Genomic DNA, 13684 nt, shown 5'->3' with positions numbered 1-13684 from the left:
TGATAAGGGCATCGCAACGTGGCTGAGACCCCTTTAAAATACATTTACTGAGGGATGAACCATTTTTGTTCGCGATTACAGTATATATCAACGAACGGCCCATGGAATTAAATCCCTTTCAATACAGATTCGATCCATCTGTGGTCGCCGTTAGGTGGTGGAGGGGACGGGAGGGGCGCATCATTTTGGTAGTACGCATTCTCTCAGGACTGTACCGTGTGGGTTTTTAAACGGGAGTGGGTTACTGTGACGTAGGCATCGATACTGCCTTTACTCGAAAGTCCTACTCGTCTTTATTAAAGGAGATTCTAGAAAAAAAAAAGTCTAGGGCGGAAGCGAATTCAACTGTGTTATTTGACACGGAGCTGTATTTTGTATTTTTAAATGGATTTTCTTACATTATTTTAACTTTACAACTTACTAAAAGTCATTATTATTATTATTATTATTATTATTATTATTATTATTATTATTATTATTATTATTATTATTATTATTAACTATGAATAGAGCTGATAAAGTCGCGGTTTGGTGTAGTTTGCTGCTTAACAGTATCATTTATTAATGTCTTTAAAAAAAGATTTTTAAAAAGGATCAACACAAATATTTAATTCCATTTTCGGGTTAAGATTGCTCACTGCGACGAGTATCGTCCGGTTTTTTTTTTTTCCTTTAAAATTGTAAATACTAGGCTAACTGAAAAAATAAATTAGTTTTTATTATGATTATTATTAAATTAAACTCTTATTTGTCGACATTATGAATGGAAAGTTGTTTAAAAATGCAAGCTGAAGGCAAAATAGTTTTAAAAAAACAAAATCCGCACTCATATGACAGCGCGGAAGGACACAGAACTTTCTATATGAATGCTTGCCCGGCGGTGACTCCGCCATCAATCACACGAGACATGCTTGATTTCATTTGGCCGCTGTCCAGTACATAACTGCTTGTGCCGCCTTTAAAACCCGGATCAAATCACAGTTCTGCATGAGTAGTTTCAACAAATACTTCCCTATATCGCTTAGAGAGAGAGATAAACACGCACAAATAATAAATTTAAAAAATCATTTAAACATGGTCTTCAACGCTTTACCGCTAAGATATAGCACTGAGAAATTGCAATACATTTTAAAACTTAACAACACTGCAGAAACGCTTCAAATCCGTTCTGTACGAACTACACAGTTATTCGGATACCAGAGTACTACCAATTACACACCATCCGAATTCCAATAATACACCCATACTAATAACTCACATTACTAGACTGGTAGTATTGCGTATAACAACCAGGGCGTGTTATAATTTAATATTGAACCAACTTCCATTTGCACTACTAATATTTTTTTTCAATGAATTATTTAACGAAACCAACTTGTCAGAACTTAGCTGTACTGTGCAGTAAAGCCCTATACTGTCGTGTAAACATTATAACGACACGTAACACTGTACCCCCCTGCGCCGCGTCTGTACCCCGAATCTCATCTTCTAAAAACTTTATATATATTACCTGAAGGTATGGATTTACGGTCTGCAGCTTTCACTGATGTTATCGCCCACAAAAATATTGCACAGACCAGGAATTTCATTGCAACATCCATTGCTCCGCTGCTCATCCGGCGATACTGTTGCAAATTCCTCACCGAGTTCTCGCGGAAAACGGAAACGGAGACAAATGATTGACAGGTAAATTTTTTTTTGTCAACACACGCATGCCCGGCCACGTCCCCTGTTTTCTGAGGCCGGCCAATCAAAACTAGGTGATTTGTGACCGGCAGCGCTGCGGTCCATTCAGAATGCGGGGAATGGAACGCGCCGCAGCCTATCAGGGAAGGGCTGAGGTGGGGGGTGCGGAGGGGGGGGGGGGGGGGGGGGCACAGTTCCTTCATATCAGCTGCGATGGAAAGTTCTTGAAAAAGAAGGTTTCTAGTGTTAGGGAATTTGGGAGAGAGGTGCCACGTCTTAAAGAATTTCAGGGAATTTGGGACGGGGGGGAGGGGGGGACGACAGCTAGCCTATATTTAGAAATCTCGTGAACATTACTAAGCAGTAATAAATTAATTCATAAATAAATAAATAATTTAAAAAAAAAAAAAAAAAAAAAAAACACCAACGTACAAGAATATTTTTTTTTTGTGGTTGCTTTAAAAAAATGAATTATTAATAATAATAATAATAATAATAATAATAATAATAATAATAATAATAATAATAATAATACAATTCTTACAAAATATCACAATGCAAAATATCACATTACAGATAAGAGCAGTTATAAAGAAAATAATAAAGAAAATAAGATACAATTCAAATAAAAGCTAAATAAGAATGCAGAAAATAATAATATTATTATGTTGTTGTTTACAGAAAATATATAGTAGGCTGGCCTGGCCATATATATATATATATATATATATATATATATATATATATATATATATATATATATATATATATATATATAAGAACATAAGAAAGTTTCCAAACGAGAGGAGGCCCCATTCAGCCCATCTTGCTCGTTTGGTTGTTAGTAGCTTATTGATCCCAGAATCTCATCAAGCAGCTTCTTGAAGGATCCCAGGGTGTCAGCTTCAACAACATTACTGGGGAGTTGGTTCCAGACCCTCACAATTCTCTGTGTAAAAAAGTGCCTCCTATTTTCTGTTCTGAATGCCCCTTTATCTAATTTGTGACCCCTGGTCCTTGTTTCTTTTTTTCAGGTAAAAAATGTCCCCTGGGTGGACATTATACCGCTCATACATCATCGTGTGTGTCTAGAATAGAGAATATTATAAACACATCAACACAACGGGAAAAGTCCAGACAGTCTGAAAAAACAAATCCACCAATCCCAATCCAAGCTTCCTGTTTTAAAGGGAATTCATTCCATTCCTCAAAGCCACGCCCCCGCCAGCCTCGTCAGAGCCGCGAGCTGCGAGGCGGACAGGCAGAACCGGAGATTAACCTCTTCAGCGCTGCAGCGGCACGACTCCAATCGACTTTCCAAAACACCAACGCAGCGACGACAGCGGTCGGAAAAGGCGGCGTAAACAACGCCATAGTGCTGTAAAGAGCAATTCCTGACACAAGGGGCGGGGAAACTAACGTATCACTTATATTTGAGCATTAAAACAAACTTACACACTTCTATTTGGATACAATTCACTAGATGTGAGCGAAAAATGACAAACTCTGTTTTAGAGCAGGTGCGGTGACTTTTGATGAACAGTCTGTCCCATAAGTGCTGTGGTATACCAGATATGATCCCCTTGCTAGCAGTGGAGGTCTGACGTTTTTCTCTTCATTTGACACTGGTTTCTGGTTAAAGACGAGTCAGCGTGACCGCGCAGGAAGCGCATGGTTTGGGAGTAAGATATAGTGAACCAATGTTTGACCCAGTCCCTATTTCATCATACTGACTTCAATATGTGATTGAAATCCTTCTTCTTATTAATCGGATTTATAACGAGACCAAAACCGAGAATGCATTACTAGTAAGGATTAGTATTATTGTGCGTGCGTGCGTGCGTGTGTGTAACATATTGAAATAATGCATAATGCTACAGCACCTGTAGAACTCCTCTGTTTTTCCCCTGGGACACTATCACCCTTCCTTAAGTGCGCTTTATTTGCTCTTATCTGCCCCCTATTTTACTGCATTTAATCCTGTACTTCAGAGTACTGTAATCTGCCAAGTGTTTAACCTGTAGTACTTTGTATTTAATCACATCCTGATGTAACTATCACTATTTAATCATACCCTGATGTAACTATCACTATTATCTGCTGTATTATTGAATTGTGGTTTGTCACACTTGAACAAAAGTTATTGTATTTCTTGCTCTTATTGTATTACTTGTATTGTAACACTTGAAATGTATTTGCTTACGATTGTAAGTCGCCCTGCATAAGGGGGTCTGCTAAGAAATAAATAATAATAATAATAATAATAATAATAATAATAATAATAATAATAAAATATGTTATAAAAAAATGCGCCTCTCCAGTAAAAACAACGTAGTTTGGGAATTTCCAGGTCCAGTTCCCGTTTTTCGTTTTTTTTTCTATAAAAAGCAGATAGAAATGTTAAAAAACAAGAACAACTTTAATCAGCACTTTTTTCTTTCTCTGCATCAGATAATTTCTTGGGGGTAAAAAAAAACAGGAAGTCATTCGGAAGTGACATTCTATAAAAATGCGAACTCTTCAAAACACACACACACGTTTCAAATCGATGATATCTATCAGGAGGATCTATCATCACATCTGAACCCGCGACCTTGCTTAAATAATCTCATCCCTCCGACTGAGTAAGTAATGCAAACAGTCCTTTTTTAAAAAATTCGGTAGGCATTTGTAGATGGCGGTGTTCTGCTATTATTTGCTACCCGTTACTTTCTGCCACCTCCCTATACTGCACATGCTCGTCAGAAATTGCTACCCAGCGTATATCGTTTTAATTGATACAAATCGAGTAAGTATTCATATAAGCATTCAGACACAGAATTATTATGATGACTTAATTGCCAATAAATAATCATTGGTTTAGTATGATGGGACAGCCCACTGTTTTAAACAGAACCTGACCGATGATAAAACTATGTGATGACGTAGTTTCTGCGTTTAGGTCTTTATAAAAACCTCAATTTAAAAGATTAGTAAAAGCTACTTTATTTTGTGTGACAATTTCTTTATTATTATTATTACTATTATTATTATTATTATTATTATTATTATTATTATTATTATTATTATTATTATTATTATTATTATTATTATTTCTCATTAAAATGGAAGAGAATTGCAGCTTTTTTGTAACTATCTGCAAAAACAAACTAATAATAATAATAATAATAATAATAATAATAATAATAATTATTATTATTATTATTATTATTATTATTATTATTATTATTATTATTATTATTATTATTATTATTATTATTATTATCTATTTATTAACAGACGCCTTTATTCAGGGCGACTTACAGTTGTTACACAATATCACATTACAAAGTATCAAAATACAAATGAATATACAAGGGTGGCATTTTCTGACACCGCAATACGACTTGCCAGAATTTACTACCCTGCTTTTCTCCATAGTATATAAACAAGGGTGGCAATTTCTGACAAGGTGGCACATTTTGACATCTATATGATTGTCAGAAATGGCTACGGGTAGCAAATTCTGCCGGGCAGGCATATTCTGACGACACTTTGCTGTATCAAACCCCAAGTCTCCCCCGGTGTGCTGCGCGGCGCCCTGAAACTCAGCTCCAAGCCACAAAGACACTCAAGCGCTCGGAGAGATGACGATGGAAGGGCACCCGTTAGTTATGCATTCAAGGCGCTGTGCAATACGTGTTGCTGGTAGTCTTACAGATTGTGCTCGCTAGTATAGGGGTGTCTAAAGTAATTCGCTGGGATTATAAAATACGTTTTTTAATTGGGGCGGTGAGATGAGGGGGGGGGGGGGGGGGGGAGAGGAAACCCAATCTCTGCTGTACTTGAAAGTCACCAATTTTTGTTTTTCCAAATAGAAACTTTGCTCTTTCTATTGATTTTTATTTTTTTTTAAGTCTTGTGTAAACAGTTGATATATCTGCTAGCTCAAAGTACGCACCGTCGCACGCTGTCCTTTTCGGACGCTTCATAACGAGGCTTTAGATCTGATAGCGAGCGTCGTGCGCTTTTAATACCTCATAAACCCGAGAATAAAATATATACAGACAGGCTATCAAACTAAGGTAAGTCCACACTGCCACCGGTAATAACACAGTCAGAAATGATGGCGTTTTTACATCATTGTATTAGTTATAGTGGTATGATGGGTTAGACCCACTAAAAACATTATTACTAAGACATATATATATATATATATATATATATATATATATATATATATATATATATATATATATATATATATATATATATATATATAATTTTTTTAAAACGTTTACATTTTTAGAGTAATACATCGATGTGCAAATGTGTCAGTATCTTAAGCCTTCAGTGTTACTGTGTTGTGGTATTTGGTCGTTAATTTGACCTCTATCGCGGTGTTCCTCAGTAACGGTTTTTTCTTTGTTTTTTACTCTAGTAAACTCTTAGGAAACTAAACTGAGATGTGTTGCTGGTTATTTGTTGCTCCCTGCTTAAAAAATAGGGCTGGTTAATACTCTATAAGAGTCTCCACCAGCACAGAGCAGAGGGAGGCTGTTCAGAGAGTAGAAGAGCCTCCCTTTCTCTCTCTCTTTCTCTGCTCCGCCAGCATAGAGCAGAGGGAGGCTGTTCAGAGACTGTAAGAGCCTCCCTTTCTCTTTCTCTGCTCCACCAGCACAGAGCAGAGGGAGGCTGTTCAGAGAGTATAAGAGCCTCCCTTTCTCTTTCTCAGCTCCACCAGCACAGAGCAGAGGGAGGCTGTTCAGAGAGCATAAGAGCCTCCCTTTCTCTTTCTTCTGTCATTACAATTCATGCAGATATTATTATTATTATTATTATTATTATTATTATTATTATTATTATTATTATTATTATAACATGGTGTGTTTTTAAGCTTTCTCAAAAATGAACACAAAATATTCTACAAAAATGTGAAGCTCCTCATTCTCCAGTATGTAATTGTTTGTATGTAACAGCGCTGTGATTTAATGCAGACTGTGTCCTCCATGGCAAACGAATTCCGCGACGACTTCATCCAGCCTTTGGAGGTGGATGAAGAGAAGGCGTTTTGGAAAAACGGTAAGCGGGCTCCCCCCGGTGGTGCCAGTAGGTATTGCAACTCTCACGAGTTGCGCCCATCAGCGCTCGCCCGGTTCCTAGGAGCCGAGTGGACACAAAACGTTAAACCTTAAAGGATCCGGATGATTCAGCATCAACTGCGTGGCTTGGTAACCCTTGGTAACACTTGGTAACCCTTGGTAACACTTGGTAACCCTTGGTAACCCTTGTTTACCGGAAGCCATAACAGTAGTATTTCGAAATGTCACATTTAGCAATTTTTTGTCCGTTTTTCGTTATGTGAAAACTACAAAACGGTGTGTAATTCCAGGCGATCTGATTGAGATCAGTCGATTGAATGGGACGTTATCAAGCAAAACTCATCCCATAGGTACCTGCTACCCCCCTAAACCCTAAATCTACCCGCTACCCCTAAACCTAATCTCTACCCCTAAACCGGTGTTACGATTAAAGTCATTTTTAGTATTATTTCAACAGCGCTTGTTTGGCGCCCTCTAGCGGCTCCTACACCCGCACGTCCATTAAAGCGCTTGATCCGGACCGGCTCTCCCTGTTGAGAGGCTAGCAGGTCCCACTGGCTCAGTCCTATGCGATGATGTTTGCTTGATAACGTCCCATTGAATCGCCTGATCTCAATCAGACCGGGTGATAATTCAATAAGTTACTGTAACATTATTCAGCAGGTTTCATTCGACTTTATGAACAATTGTAAATTGCTAAATATTATTATTATTATTATTATTATTATTATTATTATTATTATTATTATTATTATTATTTATTAATTGTTACAAGATATCACATTATTTTTACATGCAATTCCCCATTTATACAGTTGGGTTTTTACTGGAGCAATCTAGGTAAAGTACCTTGCTCAAGGGTACAGCAGCAGTGTCCCCCCCACCTGGGATTGAACCCACGACCCTCCGGTCAAGAGTCCAGAGCCCTAACCACTACTCGACACTGTTGCTCTAATAATAATAATAATAATAATAATAATAATAATAATAATAATAATAATAATAATAATAATAATGCAGAGCTAGTTAATTCTATAGGGTGATGATGCAAAACTTATGACCACAGATAATAAGACTGCAGGTGTGAATACGTGGCTGGTTTTATTTCTCAGGTATGATGAGTTACATACGACCTGCATACACCAGCAACAAGTCTTCCCGGCTGCTGTACATAGTGACGGGGATCTGTGCTGCATTGCTATTGGCCATCATCATCGTCGTGTCTGTCAACAGTGAGTAACCCGGTGCAGTTTCAAAAGAACCACATGGTTTAGCGAACATGAATTCCTATTCTTTAAGACATCTGATAGAACTGAAAACGTGCTGTTTGCCATTGAATTCACAATGAAGACACTGAGAAAGACTTCTAGTGGAAACGTTAGTCACTGAATTTACACTGAAGACGCTGAGAGAGACTTCTAGTGGAAACGTTAGCCATTGAATTTACACTGAAGACACTGAGAGAGACTTCTAGTGGAAACGTTAGTCATTGAATTTACACTGAAGACACTGAGAAAGACTTCTAGTGGAAACGTTAGCCATTGAATTTACACTGAAGACACTGAGAAAGACTTCTAGTGGAAACGTTAGCCATTGAATTCACACTGAAGACACTGAGAAAGACTTCTAGTGGAAACGTTAGTCATTGAATTTACACTGAAGACCCTGAGAAAGACTTCTAGTGGAAACGTTAGCCATTGAATTTACACTGAAGACACTGAGAAAGACTTCTAGTGGAAACGTTAGCCATTGAATTTACACTGAAGACACTGAGAAAGACTTCTAGTGGAAACGTTAGTCATTGAATTTACACTGAAGACACTGAGAAAGACTTCTAGTGGAAACGTTAGCCATTGAATTTACACTGAAGACACTGAGAGAGACTTCTAGTGGAAACGTTAGCCATTGAATTTACACTGAAGACGCTGAGAAAGACTTCTAGCGGAAACGTTAGTCATTGAATTCACACTGAAGACTCTGAGAAAGACTTCTAGTGGAAACGTTAGTCATTGAATTCACACTGAAGACACTGAGAAAGACTTCTAGTGGAAACGTTAGTCATTGAATTTACATTGAAGACACTGAGAAAGACTTCTAGTGGAAACGTTAGTCATTGAATTCACACTGAAGACTCTGAGAGAGATTGAATTGATCAAGCTCCTTTTAGTATTTGTAAATTCGGCGCTGTTGAGTTGTCACTAGTTATGGATCAGGGAATGCAGTTGAAGCAGAGTCATGTGTGTGATGTTGCGAAAGTGACATAACCCTGTTTTGTTTATTTTAAAGACACGAACGTAGGCAGGAAGTTAATTGCGTTGGAAGAAAACGCTGCCAACCTCAGTGCTTCAGTGTTCTCAGAATTGCACGAATCGAAAGCCGTCGGTAAGTGTGGAGACTTCAGATCGAAATTAAACCCCTTTCAAGGTGAACGCTTTTAAAAAGGCGGCTGATTCGTGAGCCCTTTCTAGATCCTGTGGCCCTCGTGGGGGGGGGGGGGGGGGGGGGGGGGGGGGGGGGGAGAGACAGAGGCGAAGACATGGGAGACCTTCCCTCCCTTTGGTTCCATCTGTACAGCTCTGGATAAACGTTTTGCATCGCCTTGAATTTTATAATCGAGACATCATTTTAAAACGGTAGGAACATAATTTAGACATTATATTGAACATCATGTAATCAAAGAAACTACCAAATGATATTGCAATTTTTTTTTTTTAAAAAGTCTACCGGAAGCCATAATAGTCATACAGTAGTATTTCATGTTAGATTCGCAAATGTCTTTAATATCATGTTCTCATTATATGGGGAAAACTGCAAAGCGGTGTGGAATTCATTATGTTAACGTAACATTATCCAGCAGGTTGCATTCGACTTTATGAAGCAGAATGAGTTCATTCTATTAAAAAGAGGGTGATACGCTTCTGGTCGCAGCTGCAGAGCTGCAGATGGAACCAACAACCAGTTTGATACTGGGAACTGGGGTTCACGGACTGGTTTTGGGGTGCAGGCGGGAATGGGGGATGGGATGGTAATACCCCACTACTGGTTGGTTTGTTTGTCTCTTTCTTTCTTCAACTCAGACACGGACGTGCAAGCAGAGATCAAGAAACTGCAAGCATCGATCATGAATGCAGAGTCTCAGCTGAGCTTCGGTGAGCCGAAACATGCATTAGCGGGTTCCGAAAAATCGACAGCTCCGCGTCCCCGCCGCGTGTTGCTACAGCTGTTTAAATAACGGACCTGCCATTTCTCTTTTCATTCTTAACTTCCTGCTCCGTACAGCAGGGGGCACTCTATTTTTTATAATTAAAAGTAATAAAGGATGCAGCTTCAGCATCCCTTATAAAAGTTTCCCCATAGTAAAAGCACAGCAAAGTGTACTAGAGCGCAGTGAAAGCATGGTAAAGCATAGGGAAGCATTGTAAAGCACAGAGAGGTCTGGTAAAGCATAGGGAAGCATTGTAAAGCACAGAGAGGTATGGTAAAGCATAGGGAAGCATTGTAAAGCACAGAGAGGTCTGGTAAAGCATAGGGAAGCATTGTAAAGCACAGAGAGGTCTGGTAAAGCATAGGGAAGCATTGTAAATCACAGAGAGGTCTGGTAAAGCATAGGGAAGCATTGTAAAGCACAGAGAGGTCTGGTAAAGCATAGGGAAGAATTGTAAAGCACAGAGAGGTCTGGTAAAGCATAGGGAAGCATTGTAAAGCACAGAGAGGTATGGTAAAGCATAGGGAAGCATTGTAAAACACAGAGAGGTCTGGTAAAGCATAGGGAAGCATTGTAAAGCACAGAGAGGTCTGGTAAAGTATAGGGAAGCATTGTAAAGCACAGAGAGGTCTGGTAAAGCATAGGGAAGCATTGTAAAGCACAGAGAGGTGTGGTAAAGCATAGGGAAGCATTGTAAAGCACAGAGAGGTGTGGTAAAGCATAGGGAAGCATTGTAAAGCACAGAGAGGTCTGGTGAAGCATAGGGAAGCATTGTAAAGCACAGAGAGGTCTGGTAAAGCATAGGGAAGCATTGTAAAGCACAGAGAGGTCTGGTAAAGCATAGGGAAGCATTGTAAAGCACAGAGAGGTCTGGTAAAGCATAGGTGATGCAAAGCTTTTGGCCATAGCTGTAGATCAATTTAATATCAGCTAATAAAAAGTGCATTGCGTTGTCTTCCAGTTGGGAAGGCAGCGAAGGTAATGGATGAGCTGGAGAGTCTCAAGTCGACTCTGTTTCTACTCAAATGCAACCTGGACAACTTGATGAATAACAGTAAGTCTGCCTCGTTTTCATTTCACTTTTCTATATATTTCGGCACCCGTCTACTTATTCTTTAATATGCTTTACAATGCTTCCCTATGCTTTACCAGACCTCTCTGTGCTTTACAATGCTTCCCTATGCTTTACCAGACCTCTCTGTGCTGTACAATGCTTCCCTATGCTTTACCAGACCTCTCTGTGCTTCACAATGCTTCCCTATGCTTTACCAGACCTCTCTGTGCTTTACAATGCTTCCCTATGCTTTACCACACCTCTGTGCTTTACAATGCTTCCCTATGCTTTACCATACCTCTCTGTGCTTTACAATGCTTCCCTATGCTTTACCAGACCTCTGTCCTTTACAATGCTTCCCTATGCTTTACCAGACCTCTCTGTGCTTTACAATGCTTCCCTATGCTTTACCAGACCTCTGTGCTTTACAATGCTTCCCTATGCTTTACCAGACCTCTCTGTGCTTTATAATGCTTTCCTATGCTTTACCAGACCTCTCTGTGCTTTACAATGCTTCCCTATGCTTTACCACACCTCTCTGTGCTTTACAATGCTTCCCTATGCTTTACCACACCTCTCTGTGCTTTACAATGCTTCCCTATGCTTTACCACACCTCTCTGTGCTTTACAATGCTTCCCTATGCTTTACCACACCTCTTGTGCTTTACAATGCTTCCCTATGCTTTACCACACCTCTCTGTGCTTTACAATGCTTCCCTATGCTTTACCATGCTGTCGCTGCGCTTGATCACACTGTGCTTTGTTTTTATCAGGGAAGTCACAGAGTTTCTCTAGTGTTCTTCTGCTTTCCCCCGCAGTCACAGCATCACCAACGAAAGCCTGCTGTCCAGATGGCTGGGTCTACCACTCGATGAGTTGCTATTACTTCTCCACCAACGGCATGGAGTGGCATGCAGCCAGAGATGACTGCAACTCGAAGCAAGCCATGCTAGCAGTGATCAACGAGCGGAGCGAATGGGTAAGCAGCGGGGATCTGAACAGCACAAAGTCCGCTTTGAAAAGGATGCTCCCCCAGACTTCAGAACTGTTCCTGAATGCTTAACCAACCGAGAAGGTGGTGCATGACAAGACTTCAAACAGATCCCCATAGCAAAACCACAGTGAAGTGTAATAAAGCACAGAGACAGCATGGTAAAGCATAAGGAAGCATTGTAAAGCACAGAGAGGTCTGGTAAAGCATAGGGAAGCATTGTAAAGCACAGAGAGGTGTGGTAAAGCATAGGGAAGCATTGTAAAGCGCAGAGAGGTCTGGTAAAGCATAGGGAAGCATTGTAAAGCACAGAGAGGTCTGGTAAAGCATAGGAAAGCATTATAAAGCACAGAGAGGTCTGGTAAAGCATAGGGAAGCATTGTAAAGCACAGAGAGGTGTGGTAAAGTATAGGGAAGCATTGTAAAGCACAGAGAGGTATGGTAAAGCATAGGGAAGCATTGTAAAGCACAGAGAGGTATGGTAAAGCATAGGGAAGCATTGTAAAGCACAGAGAGGTCTGGTAAAGCATAGGGAAGCATTGTAAAGCACAGAGAGGTCTGGTAAAGCATAGGGAAGCATTGTAAAGCACAGAGAGGTCTGGTAAAGCACAGGGAAGCATTGTAAAGCACAGAGAGGTCTGGTAAAGTATAGGGAAGCATTGTAAAGCACAGAGAGGTCTGGTAAAGCATAGGGAAGCATTGTAAAGCACAGAGAGGTCTGGTAAAGCATAGGGAAGCATTGTAAAGCACAGAGAGGTGTGGTAAAGCATAGGGAAGCATTGTAAAGCACAGAGAGGTGTGGTTTAGTTTTATCAGGTAATAGACTTCAAAGTCAGGAGAGAGAAATTGTATCCAGCGTGGTTAAGCACTGCGAGGAGGAATTAAACCAGAAGTGAAAGTTACGAGCGTATACTGAATTCTATTGAGATGTGAGTTTCGGCGTTTGCATCAAACTACAAACGCAGTCCCATTGTGTCTGTTTTCTCATTTTGATTAGATCACAAATGTAATTTACCGGGGGTGACAGTTAGCCTAGGCTAAAAATTCACGGGGGGGAGTATTTGTGTTCCAGGAATTTCTCATCAGCAGAACCGTCCCGACTTACTACTGGATCGGGCTGACGGATGAACGGACCGGGCATTGGGAGTGGGTCGACGGGACACCCTACACAGTGGATCCCAAGTAAGACGAGCTTCTAGAATGTTCTCCCCTCTCTCACAGCGCTTTGAACAATGCTTCCCTATGCTTTACCACACCTCTCTGTGCTTTACAATGCTTCCCTATGCTTTACCAGACCTCTCTGTGCTTTACAATGCTTCCCTATGCTTTACCACACCTCTCTGTGCTTTACAATGCTTCCCTATGCTTTACCACACCTCTCTGTGCTTTACAATGCTTCCCTATGCTTTACCAGACCTCTCTGTGCTTTACAATGCTTCCCTATGCTTTACCACACCTCTCTGTGCTTTACAATGCTTCCCTATGCTTTACCACACCTCTCTGTGCTTTACAATGCTTCCCTATGCTTTACCACACCTCTCTGTGCTTTACAATGCTTCCCTATGCTTTACCACACCTCTCTGTGCTTTACAATGCTTCCCTATGCTTTACCACACCTCTCTGTGCTTTACAATGCTTCCCTATGCTTTACCACACCTCTCTGTGCT

The 13684-nt window shown here is 40.1% G+C and overlaps 1 protein-coding gene across 5 annotated transcripts in view; it reads left to right on the top strand.

Moving 5' to 3' along the window:
* The first annotated feature begins 4188 nt into the window (after window positions 1-4188).
* The window catches only part of LOC117404487 (C-type lectin domain family 10 member A), an 11238-nt gene continuing 1742 nt past the window's right edge, over window positions 4189-13684 (top strand). Inside the window, exons 1-8 of one of the 5 annotated variants that reach the window (XM_059019115.1) lie at window positions 4189-4310; window positions 6663-6747; window positions 7880-7999; window positions 9054-9149; window positions 9845-9916; window positions 10934-11026; window positions 11845-12005; window positions 13090-13199. In XM_059019115.1, the coding sequence (XP_058875098.1) occupies window positions 6675-6747; window positions 7880-7999; window positions 9054-9149; window positions 9845-9916; window positions 10934-11026; window positions 11845-12005; window positions 13090-13199 (725 nt within the window). In that variant the 5' untranslated portion in view covers window positions 4189-4310; window positions 6663-6674. Of the gene's footprint in view, window positions 4311-5623; window positions 5751-6644; window positions 6748-7879; window positions 8000-9053; window positions 9150-9844; window positions 9917-10933; window positions 11027-11844; window positions 12006-13089; window positions 13200-13684 lie in introns of those variants that run through there. The other 4 variants (XM_059019113.1, XM_059019111.1, XM_059019114.1 and 1 more) reach the window with 4 other exon arrangements.

This window comes from Acipenser ruthenus, unplaced genomic scaffold (genome assembly GCF_902713425.1).
Source record: "Acipenser ruthenus unplaced genomic scaffold, fAciRut3.2 maternal haplotype, whole genome shotgun sequence".
Lineage (NCBI taxonomy): Eukaryota > Metazoa > Chordata > Actinopteri > Acipenseriformes > Acipenseridae > Acipenser > Acipenser ruthenus.
This window is presented reverse-complemented; position numbering and strand designations above follow the sequence as displayed.